Genomic DNA, 20,720 nt, shown 5'->3' with positions numbered 1-20,720 from the left:
AAGCTGTGGAAAAGATTTCAAAACCTTTTACGATGCTTGCATGAGAGAAGGGAGTGTTCCCATGGAAGTAAATGCTAGTCTTATCCAATTAATCCCCAAAGCTGCTGACAATATTAGAATGAGCCAACGAAGACCCTTAACCATGCTGAATCTGTTATAGAAGATTATGGTCAAAACCATGGCCATGAGATTCAAATTTCTCTTGACCAAAATTATTCATCCAAGGCAATATGGTTTTGTCTATCAAAGGAACATCCAGGATGCGATCCTCAACCTAGCCACCACGGTGGATTAGGCGATTGCAAGTTGTCAAAATGTGTTTTTTGTCAATATGGATTTTGATAAAGCATACGATCATGTTAGCTGGCAATTCATACTGGCAAGTTGCAACCGTGGAGGCTTTAGGCTTCGACTCTGCATGTGTCAGAATGGTCAGTACATTATTCTCCAATGCTACAACACAGGTTTGCATCAATGGCTCACTCTCTAAGGCATTTTGTTTAAGGAGGTCAATTCAACAAGATTACCCGTTGGCCCCCTACTTTCCGCCATAGCAACTAATCCCTTGGTTCAACGCATTGAATGGCAAGTCCAGAGAGGTACCTTATGCCTGTTGATGCTGATCGAGGGGGAATATTTTGTATCTCAGTTCTTTGTAGACAACGATTCAAATGTCGTGGAGGCAAAGGTTCAACTGGTTCATGTGCAAAGCTAAGGTAAAAGTCTACAATTGGATGTTGGAGAAGGCGATCCTGAGAGGCAAGCTGATAATCTTGAATTCAATGCTAATGGCCACGATTAACTTTCTAGTAACAGTGTTTGGTTTCAGCGCCAAGTGCTAGAATGAATTAGAGAAGATGTTTAGGAGCTTCCTGTGGACCTATGGAGAGAACCATCAGTGCCACTGCCACTGAATTCTGTGGGACTTGGTCATAGCTGAAAGAGCAAAGCCCCCGGGGGGCTTGGAGTGGAGCCTCTTAGAGACAAGGCTACAAGGTTTCTCCTGTAAGCCCTCAACAGAATGGACAGAATCCAATCGTAGGCAATTTTAGTTAAGAGGTTGATTGGGTAATATCAAAATCCCTGGTGGCTTTTAACAAGACCTCAAATGGTCTGATGTCCTCTTTTTGCGAGGGCATATAGCCTGAGATCGCATGCTCTGAAATGGTCCAAAGTTCGTTCAGCCGTAGAGGAAGATAATTCAGGATACTGAGCGAGTTGGCAATAAAGGTGGAAGAGGGGACCCTAGCTTGTTAAGGGTCATTCGGCTCTCCCCTACAGCTTACGAAGGAGATTATCTGCCTTTCCAAGAGCGACTGCAGATGGCTTAGCGTATCCACAACAAGGGTCTCAGGAGGCGGTCGTATATGTGGGACTCTAAAGCTTTAGAGTGGTGCCCGACTAAGGAGATGGCTACACAATACGGGTTAGACAGAAATGAAACCATATTACTTAACCTAGTCTTGTGGCAGACCATCGTGAATAAGTGGTCTACAAGGGAGAGATTGTCCAATCTAGGAGATCTTCACCACTATGTGGTATGTGTAAAAGACATGTAAAATCTCTGCAACACTAGTTCAAACAGTACAGAATAAGAGGCTTGTGGGTAGCAAAAACTCATGAGATAGGTTGAAATAGCTTCTGTGGCAAAATCAAGTGCAAAGAGATTCTTTTTGAGGACTCTGGAGATCTAAACGACTCTGTAGCTGAACTGTGCGATATAATTAGAGCAGTATTGATCCGCCACATCTAAAAATTTAGGAACTCGAGGCTATTTAATTAGAAAGGGCTCTTCAACGTTGATTTTGTCCTTTGTAAGGAGGAGATACCGGTAGTCCTTAAGGAGTCGGGGGTGTAAAAGAGCTAGCTATAGGGTTTTCCACAAGTCCTTGAAAGCTTCAAACTGAACTTCAGTTGTTGCATCGCCATAGTGTGGCTGATTTATTTATTTTCACACAATTAATCGAACACCGCACTTTTTTAAAGTTGCCTTGGTGAACGTCTATCACTGGGTTGGCTGAATATAATCTCTTTTATGTGTGAACTGCTCATCTCGCGAATGTTGGTGGGTGCCACTGGATGGTCTCCGATTGCTGCTACCCTATCGAGACACCATTTCAAATGGCTCCTTTTACTGCAGTAGAGGAGACCCCGTCATAGATTTCTAGCTTGCCAGGTTGCTTGCCGCTTACCGTTTCTCCCGTCTTGCATTTATGAGGTCGTCTTCAGTGGCAATTCAGTACCATCAAGGATGCTGGTCTTCTTACTAGGTATGATTTGGCTAACTGGCGTGCTACCATCTCTTCAATCACTCTCTGTCGTGTGACTCTTGGATATTCTTCGTAATTAATACTACTACCCATCACAGAGAGAGAGAGAGAGGGTTATCCATACCAACAATTATGTTTTACACTGAGACATCTGTTACATCCAATGTTTAGAAACGGGTTTCCGACTTTATGGGTCACCTTGAATGCATAGATTTTCTTTCCCCTAATGGAATCGCCTCCACAATATGTTTACACTAGGTGTTTTGCGTTTACAAACTGGTTTCCCGAGTTTATCGATCACCTTGACTGCATAGACGTTTCTTTTTTTTCTCCAATGGAATCACCTCCACTATAATTCACATGTAACAATCTGTGCACTCCTGGAGTTCAAGAACAACGACCTCCGACAACTATTGAGTTATGCCAGTTCCGCCAGCCAATAGTCTTTACAAGTCTATATCAGCAAATGATAAACCTAAGAGAAATTTAGAAGGATATTTCTGCTGTCCTGCAGAATGGTACCTTGAAGTCAAGTTACTGTAGATTACTTATTTTTGAGCTGTTAACAACGTTTGACAAATTATATTTGACAACAAGAGCAGCCCAAAACCAGTAGTTTTGAAATCTTACCATGACTGACGCCAGCTGATTTAGAAGTACCGAAAGAGAGTTCACTACAGAAGTAGATCCCATCAGAGTGCTAGTGCGCAAGTCAATTCATCTTTGCTGTTCAATTCCTCAAGTTGTGCTTTGCTACTTCTCTTCTCCTTCCTAGAAGAGGAGAAAACACATATTTACTCCTTAGGGAGCTGCTGATAGCGTAAAGCTTATTAGACTAAGACACCAGGTAGATTGGCTTTCCATGTCATTTCATTAGCTAAGTTGCTGGGAAAGGAACACACCTTGATAAGTTCTTCCTGCATCTTCAAGTACTCCAACTTGCGCTGGCGCTCTGCAAGGCCATCCTCACTGGGCAGAGCAAAAAGGCCTACTGAATCTACCACCTCAACTGGAAGAGATGAGAGGGTAGCCTGGACAGCCTCTTCAGGCTTCAATTTTCCAGAGACGGTGAAGGTTCTAGAATGCAACAAAGAACAGGACGAATAGTACGACGTAAACGATAGAGCACCTGGAACAAAACTAACTTTGCTCTGTACTAACTTGTATAATAGAACCTAGTACAAATGGCTGATGTAAACAGCTGTGACTTCTTTACAAAATGTGGAGCTTGAGTGCATATGCTTCGTATCTTCAGTAGTTAGTAGAACATCCAAAGCATGTTACCAACAAGTACTACAAGGTTGACTTTTATATCAAAGATTTTCTTACAAAGAAGCGTTTTCCAAACACAACAAAAAAAATCTTAATTATACAAACTAGCATTTCTATGGCATCGGCACATGTGGCCCAAACCAGAGTATGATTAGAACACCATCAAAGTTTCAATAGATATTAGAGTGTCCTAGTATTTTATTGCACGAGGGACCTTGTGTTGGTGGCCCTTTCTGTTCAAAGGCTTGGCCAATATCCTAGCACTACTGTAGGGTGCTCAATGTACAAAGGAGGCTTTTGTATATAACAGCACTAAGGTAAAGGGGATGCCCTCCAAAAGTGAAACTCACCACACCCTAATGTAGTGACAATGTTCCAAAAAAGATGCAACTTTTTAAGCCACTTCATATTATATACAAATTTTTTCATACTATGTATAAGCTTGACATGGGTCAAACAATTGAGCCATGTAAATTTTTTTATATTTTGGACTTCGTGAAACCTCTAAACAATACATCCTTGAGTGTCACTCTATTGGCCCCTCATTGTCACTCTTTTTTAGACCCTTCATTTATAACTAGCTCTACTCGACAAAAATATCAAAATACCCCAAAAGTTTTTTTTATTTGAGCTCCATACATACATACATACATACATACATACATACATATAGTTTGAGTATTATAAAATATCTATGTAACTCATTTGAGAAAAAGAAGTATAATGGGGGACTCTTAGATGACTCTACTGGCCCGCTTACCTTACATACACTCCACTTCAGCTAGTGCAAGTTGTTCATTGTGCGCTTTTATGCTAGAGTGTGAGATTAGCTTTGGAAGGTTAGGGAAATATTCCAATATTTTCCTTACCCTACACACACTCCACTTCAGCTAGCACTACAAGGATATAGCGGAATAGCTATGGCCGTTCGTTAATTTGTATCGCAAACGGCCGTCAAATAGCGACAGTACTCAGACGGAAAAAAACGGGCCAAAACCCAAGCGTGGCATTTTGCCGCAAAAGAGCGAAAGAGAGTGAACTACATCGTGCGTTTGAAAAGAAGAGGGGGAGAGAGAGAGAGAGAAAGAGGAAGAATGAGAGCTTCTCACCGCCACCGCAACCATTCGTGAAGAAGAGGAAGTGCATGAAGGACGAAGAGGAGGCGCCGTCGCGAAGAGAAGCCACCGAATCCATCCTCGAGCCTTTGCAGTGAGTCCATTACTCCCTCTTAGTTTGTTCTTGTTTTTTCTCCTTTTCTTTTGTTTGTTTTTGTTAAGAATGATGTGTATTGAGAGAGAAAGAGAGGAAATGAGAGAGAGAGAGAGAGAAGAGAGAAAAAGGAAGAAAGAACGAGAGAGAGAGAAAGAATAAACATGGAACATAATTTTGAAAAAGAGAAAGAGAGAGAGAGGAGAATGAATGAATGAAAAACAAAGAGAGGGTAAGATCTTGTTCTATAATTTCTTTTTTTTCTGTTTATAGTAGTAGTATTAGTAGCAAAGAGAGAGAGAAAAAGAGATGTTTTATTAAAGGTGCACCTTGGGTGTGTTTGACACTTCAGGAAGGCGAGTAGTAGTAGTGGTAGTAGTAGAGAGAGAGAGGTTTTGTTAAAGGTGCACCTTCGGTGTATTCGACGCTTCGAGAAGGCGAGTGCTACTAGTAGTAGTATGTGTTCGACACTTCGGGAAGGCCAGTACTAGTAGTAGTAGTAGTGGTAGTAGTATAGAGAGAGAGAGGTTTTGTTAAAGGTACACCTTGGGTGTGTTCAACGCTTAGGAAAGGCGAGTAGTAGTAGTAGTAGCAGTAGAGATATTTTTATTTATTTATTTTTATTTTTTTTAGAATATATATTGGGTATGTTCGACGCTTTGGGAAGGCGCGAAAGGCCTGTGTCTCCAAGGCCAGTAAAGTGAAAGAGAGATTGAACTTGAAAGTGAATGGATGGTTTTCTTGACATGCTTTGCGCTACCTCCTCTTACGCTCTGCATATCGAGTCGCACACAAAGGAAAAAAAGTGGCAAGGTCCAATGCAATACCACGGAACGGGGAACACTCCAAGGTAGGGTAGCTAGTCCCTCGCCCCCATGCATAGCATATTAGACTTTACATACTGTAGACCCGTCCATAAGTGGATGGAGAGAAACAAAGAGAGGAGCAACAAAAAGAGAGAGAGAAAGAAAAAGAAAATAAGAGAGGGAGTAGAAAAAAGGAAGAGCAAGAGCAAACGAGAAAGAGAAAATAAACATGAAAGAAAAAGAAAACATAAAAGAGAAAAGGGGAGAGAACATAAAACAAAGAGCACAAAGAAAGGTGCAAAGAAACAGGGAGAAACAAAGAAAGAGGAAGGAAACCGACTTTAATTGACGTTAATTTTGTTGAATCACAAGAGAAAAAATCCATCCTTAAACAATTTAAGAAAGGAAAAAAGAATGATAACAAAAATAATTGTTTGTCGTAACGTTGACCAAATGGAAAACAATGAACGCCGTGATGTTCAAGATCGCGAGGCGTATCTTAATCAGTGTGTCCCATGTCCTTGCTCTCAATGTAAGCTGGCAATTAGACGAAAACGTCGATTGTCTATGGAACACATACGACGCTTCGGCGAGTTTCAATCAAAGATCATTGATCAAGCGATCTCAGATTTTGAGCAAACGGTAAGAAAAGTGTATATCAATCATGCATTGTATTCGCAAACTAATTTAATATCATATACAAAAACATTAGTTGTGGCCGTAAAATTTATTATAAGAAGATATGTCTCGTCCCAAGGAGTGCACCTATTACAGCCAGCTAGAAGAGTTCCTGGGCATGCGATGGATGGAGTGTCTGAGCCAATCCACCACTTAGAAGGCACTACCCAATCTATACCGTCAATACTAGAGAAAACAAGCAATCTTTCAGACTTTCCTACAATCTTGGAGGCCGAGATGAAGGCAATGATCGATACATTGATACCCATGGATGCCGAGACACCTAATCCGCTTAGAGAGAAAACATTCATACCATTATATGATGGGTGCCGAGTATCTCGTCTGAAGACACTGCTTGCACTCCTAAGTGTGCAAGCAAAATACATGTGAAGCAATGCAAGTGTGACCAAGTTGTTTAGGTACCTTCTACATACGCTTTGTTAATTTCTTTTCGATACCATCATAAAAAACAATTGTGCTTTTTCAAGGTGTTTTATGATTTCTTTTCAGGTTGCTAAAGTATCATATATTACCACTTACAAATACCATGCTTGAGTCTCGTGATAATGCGTGACATGTTTTACGAAAACTTGACATGGACTATAACAACATCCATGTATGTGTCAACGATTGCGTACTGTTTCAAGGAGACTACATGACTATAGAGATATGTTCAAAGTGTGGTGCTCACAGATATCGATAAGGCTTGCAAGGGCAAACCATCCCTCAAAAAGTTCTTAGACACTTTCCGCTTATCCCCCGTATGAATCACATGTTTCGTACGTCCAGCATGACGAGCTTGACAACATGGCATGTGCAAAATAAATCCACAGATGGAGTCCAACGAATATCAACGGATTCACACACATGGAGCCACATTGACTCTACCTTTTCAGACTTTACCCGAGAGCCAAGGAATCTTCAGCTCAATCTTGCTACGGATCGCGTGAACCCATTCAGTTTGCGCTCAACTTCTTACAGTGTGTGGCCTCTAGTCCTTGTTAACTACAACATCCCACCATGGCTTTCTACGAAGAAAGGACACCTCATCCTTAGCTTACTCGTTCTTGGCCGCTACAAAGTCAAGAATACGGACGTGTATCTTCATCCATTAATCGATGAGCTTAACATTTTGTGGAAGGAGGGGGTTGCTGTGAAACACATGAGCAAGCGCGATAGTCGATGGTCCGCCAATATACGAGTTATTCTCATGTGGACCATGCATGACTTTCCGGGATTTGGAAAGTGCTCAGGTAAGTAGGCTTCTGTTCTCGTTTGTAATATCTATCATAGCTCGTTCAAGTTTATATTCACTGGATAGAGATGTTGGGACAGGTCTGGTTACCTCAGGTTATCATACATATCCATTGTGTGGGCCATAGTTAGACTCCCGAAGATCACGAACCATGAAGAATATGGTATATCAAGGACACGCCGCTTTCTTACTGAAGGGCCATAAACTGAGAGAAGGTTTTCTTGGACGACCTCCAACACGAATGAATGCCCAAAGCTGATACGAGTTGAAAATGGTCCACACGGAGTCGCATCCAAACGGAATGCGATGGTTCTCAGTTTTCTACGGGTTATCGTATTTGACCCACTTACAAATCAACCACTTGTTGGATCCCATACATATTTTCAAGAATATGGACAGCTTACTATGAGATCACATCATAAGAAAGAGAGACTGCGAGAGCACAAATGGATTTGAAGGAGGTAAACAAGATGGAGGTGCTTTAGCCTCAGTCAAGTGCCGATAGTCGCTTGCAACTATCTCTCGCTCCTTGAGTTTTTTCCACTAAAAAAGAGTGCATTGTGAAACAAATTATCAAGTCTATCCACACTCCGACGAGTACGATGCATTCTCTCAGGTCCACGTTTTCTAAAGACGACCAATTATCATGGCTAAAATCCCATAATTAACATAAGATATGTCAAGTTTGTACTACGAATGGATTGTAAGTGGCATGCGTATTTTGCTATTTGAAATCTAGTCATTGTTCATAATGCTTCTTCATTTGTCGCAATTTGTACTACCAATCGCAATCGCGAGATGCCTTACTCCAAAAATACGTGGGGCGATTTAAAGGTTGTCAAATTTAGTGCAATGGATCTCACAGAAAGAGATCAAGACATCCTCTAATGAATCCGTAAGGCGAGAAGCAGTGAAGACTGTCTGTCTCTTTGAGAAGTACCAGCCCACCAGCATGCTCATAATACAAACCCATCTCCTGGTACATCTTGTAGAGGAAGTGGAGATTACGGGACCTGTCCATACGCAATGGATGTTCTTCTTGGAGCGCTTCATGAAAACCCTAAAAGGCTTTGTGCGGCAACGAGCTCAGTTAGAAGGTAGCATGGCTGAAGGTTGATTGGTGTCTAAGGCATTAGTGCATATTTCAAAGTGGCTACCAACAATGGATTCAAACAATAATATGCTATGGTCTCTGAAGGACGATGATAGATTGACCGAAGATGTGGTGGTTGAAAATGGGATAGAAAAAAGGATGGATGCTATAATGGAGGAGAAAGTGAATCGTTTTTGTATGTTGCATCATTCCTCCATGGAGACGTGGCTCGCTAGGAATGAGCAAACTAAGAAAGATCGGAAAGAAAAGCGATCTAAATTTTGACGTTGTACGCACCATCAACCAATTCGATATCCCGAGGACATGAAGGAGATGCCGTGGTTTATGTCAATGTGATGGTTACATGGAGCTTTGACCGTAGCCTCTCGCGAAGGGGCAGAGGTCTCAACTAAGGAGTGGAAATTCTTGAGGAGATGTAGTTTAAAGGTGACGACGTATTTTATAAGCTCTCGTATGTAGATTTTATATGTGACAACTAATTAACTGTTTCAATGTACAGTACAAAATATATAATGCGGCGTAGTCGCATAGACAACATTTCTGCGTGGAGCGTATCGACAAAATACGATTCACAACGGATTCTGGTATCATGGCAAAGTTCAAGCAAGAGAGCCGATGACGAGTAACGGATCCAAACACCATTATAAATGGGATGGAGTATTTTGGAAACTTGCAAAGTATTATCATAGTGGATTACCGTAGCTTCTCCATGATCCTATTCGATGTGCAGTGGTTCAAAGTGGTACTAGAAGGAGCTAGGACAACAGTTCGACGAGATCCATCTAGTTTTCTCAAAATAGATTCTGAAAAAAAATGGACGGATTTGCGCAACATATTTGTATTGCCGTCTCATTGTGAACAGATCCATAAACTCATGTTTTTTTAATTTTATTACAACATTGTATATGTCACAAAAGTTAAATCTCTTTTGTATGTGATTTTGAACAAGTAATTTTCTATCCAAACCCTCGACAACCTCGATGGTGGTATGTTGTACCTTTAGCTCCCGGAAGTGTGAGAGTATATGATGAAAGCAATGTTCCTAGCGTAAATGAGAACAGTATGCAAATAGAGGGGTTGATATTGCAAGGGATGGAGGTTGCTGAAAGCTTGAAGCATACAGAGGAGACAGAATCGGATAACAATGATGGAAAAACAAGAGGCCAAGAATTCTTTGAGAACGAGGTGGACTAATCCTTTTATGGTAACCTTTCTATCGACCTTCCAATGTATGCGGAGTTGTGTTAGGAGATTGATATGGGACCATAGGATACATCATACTTAGAGCATCCACCTACTCAATTTGTTGATGAATCGCTTATAAGGATACATAAGATATGCGTTTTAAGTAAGATCATTTTTTTTAGATTTATATTACTGTGCTTTGCTTGATTTATATTGATTATACTAACATTAATTTTTATCTATGCAAGTGATCTTTGTGGATATTTGGATCCGCACAATGAGTTGAGGGATAAGATAAGGAGCTACAAGAGATCTTTACACGTATGTCTCCAGATCAGATGGCTCGATTTAAAGATATGGCAGACCAAAAGCTGTCTCGGATACCATTAGGCCGTTCTATTAGATTTATTCGGTACGCTCTGACACTTCGGCTTCCAGTAGACGAGGTCGACGCTCCAGACTTGGGCCGGACAGAGGGAGTGGTTCTGGGAGATGCTACAGAGACGTGGATGCGGTGAGCCCGCGGTCGGCTCGAGATACAAGTACTACTCCTCACTCTCGTACAAGTTCGAGAGAGGGTAGCTCAAGGGATTGTTATGGAGATACCGACGCAGTATCTCCGTCTCATCGTTCTATTGGAGTTGTGTCACCTATGGAATTTATCGCACCTGTGGAGACGTCTACTCCAATCACTCCAGCTTTTTCTTAGCCGTCCACACATGGCATCCCTATGGGTGCTACTCCGAGAGATACCACCCCCGTAAGTACACCAGATGTGCAGGGGTCTCCTGAATATGCCCAAGAGCACAGTCGCAGGTAGAAGAGAACATATCTTAGACATACCCCAGAGGAGTATAGATACCTTGTAGATAATAAGACAAGAGTCATCATCATGAATGATGAGGAGAAAAGGGTGATGGCTCGTATAAGAGAGTTGTGCCAATAAGTTTTTCGACACGTCTTGGATCATTGGAAAAATATACCAGAGAGGAGCAAGGACTACATAGTAGCATCCTTGCATGAGAAGTTTTCAATACCCACCGCAACGATAGGTTTTCCACAGGCTGGATGATGGAGTGCATGCGTGCGTACATGTCACACAGACGACAATCGGATACACACAAGACACTAAAGAATGGAACCTCTAAGCCTGAGTGGCTAGACGCAGATGACTAGTGCCGACTCAGGCATGAGGCAACGAGGGCACGACTGTAGGCAAGAGTGGTCTATCTTAGAAGTGGCGGCCACAGGACCTATCTAGAGGACTTTATAAGTTTTATTTTGTTCTTCTTGCTTCCGCGATCCCACCGACCTAGAGACTCGATATGCAAACAGACACGGTCTCACTACATTGATCGATAGATTATATGCACGCGACGGCCCAGTAGGTCACTCATATTTCTTATCCGTAGTTACTAATTTTAATTAAAATGCATTATTGTATGATGGACTGATATGTAGTTGTTTCTTTTTTTGCAGAGTCCGTTCGATGCTCCTTTGCAACGGGACAAGCTTTCGGATGGCGAGGATCTATAGCTCGCCCTTGGATCTGTGGAGCGCACATCCTCTTCTTTTTTTGTCATGTGATTTATGTAAGCATTTTCTATGCACTATGTTATTATCATCCTTTGTATCTTGCCATGATTCTACCGTCGCTTTCATTACGTAATCTTGTATTTATTTTATGTATCAGTCTTATGGATTCAAGTACGCTTTGCCTTCACTTTGACGAGCATTGTATGCTTTATTGTAATTCTTTTGTATGGCCTCCACAAAAAAAAAAAAAATTCTCTGTAACCGTCACTATTAGCATCGCAAATTTACTGCACGCGTCGCTATTAGCATCGCAGTTTGTGTCGCAAACCGTCGCTATTAGCGTCACATTTGCGACGCTCGTAACGACGCAAATAGCGACGCTTTGTGACGGTTCTATGGCATCGCTAATACTGACGTTTTTAGCGACAACGGAGGCAATTTTCTTTATGAACATTTTCGTCGCTTTGAACATTGGTATGAGGTCTGTATCTTGTAGTGTAGTGCAAGTTGCTCATTGTACTCATGCTAGTGTGAGATTAGCTTTGAAAGGTTGAAAAATATCCCAATATTTGGTAAAATATCTCTCAAATTTCAAACTTACTAAAATATCATTCTATCCTTGATATTTTATGCTTTTCTAGTTAAACAACTGTGACATTGGCCTAGTATATTCATCTCCATTGTCAAGTACTAAAGCTAGACCACTTCTCTCTCTCTCTCTCTCTCTCTCTCTCTCTCTCTCTCTCTCATGCAGCAAATATTTTGGGAAAAAAAATGGTATTATAAAAAAAAAAAGGAGAGAGGGAAGGGATGGTCTATCTCTAACAAAAGTGGTATAATAAAGACCATTGAAATGTGTGATTTTGGAGGGAAATTTGAAATTGGGTTTGGAGCTTTGCTAGGTTCAAGAATAACAAACCTAACAAAAGTGGTATAATAAAGACCATTGATATGTGTGATGTTGGAGTGAAATTTTAGATTTAGAGCTTTGCTAAGTTCAAGTATTATTAAAGCCACAACAATAATAATAATATAGTATAGAAGTATACATATAGGCGTACCCTTGAGCTCACAAAGAACATCACCAATGGCGTGGTACGTGTCTCCATGAATAATGATCCTTTTCAGCTCATTAATATGTAATACATTAAATGCTCTCATTCATTTTAAATTTACGAGCGGTATATGGGTAATTCTTGGTAAAATAAAAAGGCCATTTCAAAAGTTTCATCTAAATAGAATAGGTACATCAGGATATCAGGATTTTGACCGGATTTAAAAGATATGTTGGGTTCTCAAAAGAATTTTAACAGCTACTTTAGAAATTTTCGTTGTGCAACCGTTAATAGATATTTGAGAGAGAGAGAGAGTGCGTGCTCTAGCGTCCACTCCCACATTGCCGCTGACGTCCTGGGCTCATGCCCACCTGTTGACACGTGTTGCTCTGTTGCCGCTGCTTCAGGCTAAAACTACCTCTCCCCCACTGTCAAAACGTGCTGCATTGCCGCCAAAACACTCCCTGCCGCCAGCACCCGACATCCCGCTGACCTTCCAAGCTCGGCCACCACTCCACATCCCATCTACCTCCCACTGCCACTCAAAGAGAGAGAGAGAGAAAGAGAGAGAGAGAGAGAGGAGCAGCTTATCCCCATCTCGCATCACCGGATTTTCCGAGAGAGAGAGAAAGAGAGAGTGAAGCCATGGCTTTACATCAAGATGAACGCTATCCTATCTCTGCCAAAGCCCAAAGTGTGTTAGCTTGCTGCAGTTCATGTCTGCATTTTCACAACATAAAGATAGAGAGAGAGAGAGAGAGAGAGAGAGAGAGAGAGAGAGGAAGGATAGGAAAAACGTGTGCCATAAGAATAAAAAAGTGAGGATTTCAAATTTCAAATTTGGTTTGGGTATGGTTGTAGGTCTGCAGGTTCGGGGCTTCCAAAACCTACAACCAAAATACAAAATAATACGTTAGTGTGTGTATATACACACACAGCAACTTAAGAGTATATAAGGATTCAATAGAGTGTTCAGCTCTAATACAATGAAATCAATTGTGCCGTGTTAAAAAGCATGACACAAATGGCGGTGATACGAAAGCTATGGTAGGCCGAAATGGAAATTTCGCATGGTTATGGGAAGACAGCTTGGACAGGGACCACTTCTGGAAAAGTGCCAAGAGGGTGAAAAGCGTTGGCATAAAGTTTTGCAAAATGAACTGCATGTTACCTACCATTGCTTGATGCAATTAAAAAATGGACAGGGACCGCTTGTGGAAAAGAGCCAAGAGGGTGAAAAGCGTTGGCATAAAGTTTTGCAAAATGAACTGCATGCTACCTACCATTAAGATAAAGGGAATGGGCAGGGAAGCATGGATGTGCAGAAGGCAGAAAACTTTTTCATTTAAACCAATGATGCTTGTGGATCAGCACTTGCAAATGACTGCTCATTTGTGACGGACAGATGTTGTTAGCTTCTTCCATTCTACAGTAGGCTTCGGTTCGGTCTTGTGGAAAAAGGCTTCATAGGTCTTGTTCCATAGTTCATTGTACATTAGTCTGAACCTTACTTGTTCCATAGTTCATTCTACATTAGGCTGGGTTCAGACAGGGCAGCAGAAGATGAGTTCAAAGGGGCGTATGTCCTATACGGCTGGAGGGGATTTGTTTATAAATAGTCAGTGAACTTCCAGACCCACAAAAACTTGGGCAGAAGCTCCCCGTCCGCCTGCCCGCTTCCACCCTACTTTTCAGGTTTGATGCATGGATCCCAACCTTCCAACCAATGAGCATAAACCATAGGCTTTTTCTCATTGGTTGGATATAGAGATATGAGATTCAGTACACAAGCTTCCGCCATCCCTTGTGAACAGCATGGGGTGGAAAAGGTGGAACAGCTACCGCCGTCTTCTGAACCCACCCTTATTAGAACCATTGTGCCTCTTTACCAACAACCATGTCTGACCTAGATACACAGACATACACTTTTCTTTTGGTAATCCTTGTATATTATGGGTAGGAATCCTCAAAGGAGGTGAAAACACACACACACACACACACACACAAACGTGTTTATTTTTGTATTAGTTTATAGTGGGAAACCCTTGCTCATTTCAGAGGCTGAGGATAAGAGGCAAAAATAAAAAACCTGCTTCAATACAAAGGTAGGAAGATAAGAGTTTTCTTGTTAGAAAGTTTACAAGCATTAGTAACTGCATGGGTGAGACACTAGCTTTGCAAAGCTGAATGCAAAGTCAAAGACACCTCAAACAGCGAGGTAGAGTTGTTTCATCACTCGAATCGATCCTATATTTGACCAAGTAGCTAGCATGGGATGTTGAACTCTGAAATAAATCAGAGCTTCGGATGTGTTGCACAACTCAAACAAGCATCAAGAGCAACTATCAACTGTAAAATGCATTGTCCTCTCTAAAGTTTTAATTTTGGAGGGAGACAGTAGCTTTCAATTGTAAAATTCAAAAAGCACTAATCATGTACCTGGAGAGGATTAGCAGTGAAGAGGGCACTGAATGATTTAAAGAGAGATCAAGCCAATTCCTCAGCTGCAAGAATAGTTGAAAGAATAACAGCTCACATCAGAGAAATTTCATCATGTAGTTTTGTAAGGCACCATTCTTGTAAATATATAAAATGAGCTAAAGGTCCTTAAGGTCCTTAACCTGGTCTCTCATGTCCTCCAAAGAAAAAAGGCCCAGCATTCCACGTTCCCTACAAGCAGCCTGCAGTTCAGCTTCTGAAAGAGACTCCAGGCCTTCAGTCTGAATAAGTCTATCATCATTTTTAATCCTAAAACCAAAGAATCCATAACTAAATAAACTTCCTCATTTCCAACCTTCAAAAGCAGTTGTATATGTCTAGTTTGTCTTCAATACACGTCCAAAAAGCATTCACAACAAAGATTCAAATTTTCAAGTGATAATGAAAATGAGCAGAATCAAAGACAATATCCCATGCTTTTATAAGGTAGGGAGTTAAGAAGTGGGAAACCTCAAAGCACCACCTAGATATGAGTTCCGACATCATACAATTTTTACCTCCTCACAAGCCATGTATGTTAGAGTGGTCAACTTCAGTTACTTGAGAAATTTGAAAGCAAGACACATATTATGTGTGGTATTGGAGTGTTTGAATGTAAGATCCAAAGCAATACACATAAATGAAATAACTAAGTTCCCTTCTTTGAAAACTTTGAAGGGAGAAGCCCAAGTGGAAACACGAGCAAGCAGAAGCAAGAGAGGTGTGAGCTATGGCGGATGGAGTAAGAGAGCAAGAGAGAGAGACTCAAGATGTGGGAACTCCAACAGCCACAATGTATGACCGGCCTTCCCTTTATTCAAATGTCACTGAAGAATAAAAAATGAAGTAACAGTGATAGGCGCCCATCACATGCAATGTACAGGTGCGTGTACTATTAGTGTAGTAATACACGTGCAACTAGGCACAGGCGCCTTTATCCCCAATAGCCTCCCACTTAAAGGTGAATGAGCCTGGAGTGAAGAGGGAATAAGAAAAAAAAAGTGACAAATTACAATGTGTACATAGAGTACAACAAGATTAGGAATATAGGTCATCTCATCCAACGCCCATCAACTTCCTAAAGAAGGCAAAACGCTCTGCTGAGAGACTTTTCGTGAGCAGATCTGTGGGATTTTGGTCAGTTGAGATCGTAACAAGGTCAATAGACTTGTCCTCAACAACCTCTCTGATAAAGTGGTACCGCACCTCAATGTACTTCGTCTTCGCATGGAAGACCGGATTCTTGGCTAATTAGATAGCACTTATAGAATCCAAATGCAATGTAGGCACCACGTCAATCATACCAAGGTCTACCACCACACGGCCTAACCAGAGAGCCTCCTTACAAGCCTCAATGGTTGCAACATACTCGACCTCTGAAGTAGAGAGTGCCCTACATTTCTATACCCTGGACATCCAAAAAACAGCACCCCCAACAAAGGTAAACATGTAGCCAGAGGTGGATTTTCTACTATCTGCATATCCTACATAATCAAAGTCAATGTACCCCATGACTCTTGTATCCTAGCCACCATAACATATGCAAATATCTGTTATGTCCTTCACATACCTCATGATACCCTTGACAGCATCCCAATGCCACCTGCCAAGTATAGCCATATAGTATGCCACAACTCCCACTGCAAAAGCTATGTCAAGACAAGTGGCTATAATGGCATACATTAAACTGCCCCGTTGCGGATGCATAAGGGAACTTGGCCATCTCGGCCTTCTGCTCATCAAACTACGGACAATCGGTCTAGCTCACCTTTACATGAGAAGGCAAAGGACAACCAATAGGCTTAACATCTTGCATATAAAACCACTCAATGACCTTTTTGATATACTCCTTTTGTGACAAGTAAAGAAGCCCTTGAGAGCGGTCACGTGTAATGCGCATCCCAAGAATATGTGAGGCCCGTCCCATGTCTTTCATCTCAAAGCTCTTCTTGAGTTGACTTTTCAAAGCATCCAACGTATCAAGAGCTCTCCCAACAATCAACATGTCATCCACATAGAGTTCCAAAATCAAAAGGTTGCCATTACGAGCCTTCTTGGTGTATAAACACGGATCCATATCACTGTGTGTATAACCCTATCAATACATAAAAGCATCAAACTGATACTACCATTCCTTGGGTGCTTGCTTAAGGCCACTAAGGCTCTTTCTCAATCCGCGCACGAGGTATTCCCTGCATTTTTCCTCAAAGCCCTTAGGCTATTGCATATAAATCTCCTCATGCAAGTCCCCATGTAAGAAAGCTATCTTAACATCCATCTGATAAAGATCCAAATCTAACTGAGCAACCAATACTAGTACCAAGCATAGGGTAGTCATCTTGACTACAAGAGAAAAGATTTTCTCAAAGTCAACACTATGCTCCTGTTTAAACCCCTTAGCAACCAATCCGGCCTTATAGACAGACTTGGGGCGTCCAAGGATGCTCTTCAACTTATACACCCACTTGCATGGTAATGCATACTTTCCACCAAGCAAAGGAACCAACTCCCACGTATGATTTTTCTGTAAAGAGTCAAAAACTCTAACTGCATGGCTCTCTCCCAAGAGTGACTATCACCATGACACATGGCCTCATCGTAATTGAGAGGCTCACCTACATCTGTCACCATCACATAATCAACGAAGGGCTCAGCCACTCAAGAGGACATCTTGTTAGCAAAGTATATCAGCTCATGTGTGAGTCTGAGCATGTATTGTGGACTGGGTACATTATGTAGATATTTTAGGCATTTTTATTGTGTAGCATTTTATGCTTTATAGCATTTATTACTGCCAATCGACCAACATTAATGCTGGCCGACCTAACATATTTTATGGCATTATTCATGCATATATATTCTAGGCTGCTCCTCCTCAATCAATCAATTCACCACCTGGAGGTCCCATGGAGAGAGGAGTGGGTGCCAATGCCCATGCAGCCAGTGACTCACTACTGTATGTGACAATCTCATATCTGATCTATAGATTTCATTTCCGGAGCATACATTTGAGTTCTCATCCGTATTGTGTTCTCTCTTTCTTTTCTTCTCTTTTGTATTGTGTTCAACAGTTTAATTCAGCACATGTTTATGCTTCCATTGCTGCACCACTTCTAATATGGTATCAGATTTCAGGATCTATGCTCCTGCTGTATTTTCTTTGCTGATTTTAGGACTGTTTTGACCAATACTGATCAGGCGATTGCTGCTCCAACTAGGCAACTTGTTTTTCTTGCATTTTTGTTGATGACAGCACCCGTACAGCCTGTATCAGCCCCTCTCTTGCTTGCATGTCAATTCTAGCTTGCATTTTGGCATTTCTGCATCTTCTCCTAGCTAGGCGACTACATTATCGGGCCAGTTTTGCTGTTTCAAGCAGTTTTTCGCTGAATTTTTTACTTTTCGCAGCAGTTTTCTTCTTGTTTTGGTCAAATTTTGGTGAATATTGCATGTGAACTCTCATTTTTTGCAATCTGTGCTGGTGGTTTGGCTGTGTTCCCTCCCCAAATACCTTCCTTTCTCTATTTCTCTTCTAAATTCACTACAGACGACTCCTCCGTGCATGTCCATTGATGATAAGTTCCATGGAGATCCTAATGAGGCCCTTGCAGCTTCAAAGAAGGATTCGAAGAAGAAGTCAAAGACCCATTGTTACCATTGTGGGAAGAAAGGTCATTTACAGAAGGACTACAAAGAGTTAGCGGCTTCCAAGAAGAAAAAGGAGCAGAAGACGAAGCAGAATGCGGACTCCTCCGACGAGTCATCATGTGCCTCGAATTCTGACTCAAATCCTCCAGTCAAGGTGAAGTTCAAGGCATGGAAATGGATCCTCTTCTTCAGATCGTGGGAAGGGCTTAGTGGCCCCTTTCTCAGCTGCTTTCTAGTAGTGGTGATGAGATATCCCTCGTGACTCTCCAGTGCTAGAGAGCGAGTGTGAGAGGGGGGTAAGATGGAGCAATCGTGTCTCATCTATATATCTATACAGATGCACATGATCCAGAGAGGGACTTCCCTGATTGATTGAAATCTAGCAAATTCAAATCCTGGAGCTAGGATTGACATCCAGGTTCATGATGGGCTGGTTATTTGACAGAGACTGGGTGGCTTTCGTCTAGAGCTCACATGAGGGGACACTTTGGCGGTTTGGCCAAAGGAGGGGGATCCATGGTCATTTATGCACTGCGACATTGGTAACAAGATGGTCACGTGTGCTACATCAAAGGCATTGTTAACAGACATTGAGAGCTGCTATGATCTTCTCTATCTTCAGGAGCTGGTATGATCGACATCGACATCAGATTCTCTCGGAGGCACCTTGGTGGTGGCTTATATCAAAAGATGACGTACCGGCGAGACAATAGAGTTGGCGGGGAGAAACACGGAGTGAACTCAGCAAACATGGAGAAGAGAAGAGAAGAGAGAAGAAAGTCTGATGAATGGAATGATGAAGATCTGAATCATGGAGTGAATGTGATACAAGGGAACAAGGGTGCCATAGCACAAGAAAAATGATGAAGACAGCCACGAACCACAAACCGTAATGTTCTCCTGAAGGGGTGTGAAGGTAGTGTAGAGGCTGGAGAGAAGAGGTGACGGACTGAATGAATCAACCGTGAGGAATGAATGAGAGAGTGGCCTATAAATAGGCACAGTCTGTTTAGGATGGCGCACCTTTTTGGAGTTGCAAACCCTAAACGCAAACACTAAACACAAAACACAGAAACACAAAAACACAAACTACAGGTGAAGTGTGAAGAGTTTTTTAACACCCCCTCATAGAACCAAAAATAGAAACAAGAGAAGAGTGAGGTGGAGATGCAATGCTACATGTTGAAGAATGCTCATGCAGCACGTGCCACTTGGATAGTGTCCCTCATGGGGAGCAAAGGTTGAAGTCGGCAAGTATCGGTGGTGTGTCCCATGAAGCCAGAGTAGGAGCACCCAGTAGTTTGGTCATCTATTAGTAAAGAAGCCATGGATACTAGTGTGCCTTGCTGAAGAAGGAAGAGGTGGAAGAGGTCAACCATGAACCATGAACCGCAATATCCGTCTCAAGGGGTGTGAGGACAGTGTGAAGCACGAACCGCAATGTCCGCCGCAAGGGGTGGAAGGGCGGTGGAAGGGCTGGAAGTGAGCTGCCAGTGGGAGAAGGATGCTACCAACAATAAGAGGTTGTAACCAGTAAAAAACGCAGGTGAGGAGAGAGAAATACTAAAAGCGCAAGCAGGACAGCCTACAGGAGAGAGAAAGACTAAAAACGCTTGCAAGAGAGAAAGTCTAAAAAGGCAAGCAGCAAGACTGTGATGACGTAGCAGGCTGTACGGCAGCAGGTCTGCACAGGAACAACAGTCACCTAGCTGGAATCAACTCCAAACTACGTGAAGAGGACTGAAAATCAAGCATCAACTGATGGAGACAGCAATGGACAGCTTCGGCTGAGATATCCTCCACGAACGGGGTGTGGACAGCAAGCTGAAACACCTAAAATCTGCAAAAACAAGATTTTGATGCAGTGGAAGAAGAAGAGAAGTGGATGCCGAACCCGCCACGGGTCTTTGCCTTCACTGGAGTGGAGGATCTTTGCCGCTCTTTGAGCAGATCCAGCTCTGATACCATGTCAAAAGATGACGTACCAGCGAGATAGTAGGGTTGGCGGGGAGCAACACGGAGTGAACTCAGCAAACATGGAGAAGAAAAGAGAAGAGAGAAGAAACTTTGATAAATGGAATGATGAAAATGTAAATCATGGAGTAAATGTGATATAAGGGAACAAGGGTGTCGTAGCACAAGAAAAATGAAGAAGACAGCCACGAACCACGAACCGCAATGCCCTCTACGCAATGCCCTCTTGAAGGGGTGTGA

General features: G+C 42.1%; 1 protein-coding gene across 4 annotated transcripts in view; it reads right to left on the bottom strand.

Moving 5' to 3' along the window:
• Positions 1-1,696: 1,696 nt before the first annotated feature.
• Positions 1,697-20,720, bottom strand: part of LOC148034204 (uncharacterized) — a 99,613-nt gene continuing 80,589 nt past the window's right edge. For 2 of the 4 annotated variants that reach the window (XM_087682198.1, XM_087682200.1), the window contains exons 6-10: positions 15,002-15,128; positions 14,820-14,884; positions 3,173-3,347; positions 2,901-3,041; positions 1,698-2,778 (exon numbers count right to left, since the gene is read on the bottom strand). In XM_087682198.1, the coding sequence (XP_087538324.1) occupies positions 3,024-3,041; positions 3,173-3,347; positions 14,820-14,884; positions 15,002-15,128 (385 nt within the window). In that variant the 3' untranslated portion in view covers positions 1,698-2,778; positions 2,901-3,023. Of the gene's footprint in view, positions 2,779-2,900; positions 3,042-3,172; positions 3,348-14,819; positions 14,885-15,001; positions 15,129-20,720 lie in introns of all 4 variants that reach the window. The other 2 variants (XM_087682199.1, XM_087682201.1) reach the window with 2 other exon arrangements.

The sequence above is a fragment of the Lygodium microphyllum genome, chromosome 7, assembly GCF_053477565.2.
Source record: "Lygodium microphyllum isolate KBCC chromosome 7, Lygodium_microphyllum_v1.1.10, whole genome shotgun sequence".
Classification (NCBI taxonomy): Eukaryota; Viridiplantae; Streptophyta; class Polypodiopsida; order Schizaeales; family Lygodiaceae; genus Lygodium; species Lygodium microphyllum.
This window is presented reverse-complemented; position numbering and strand designations above follow the sequence as displayed.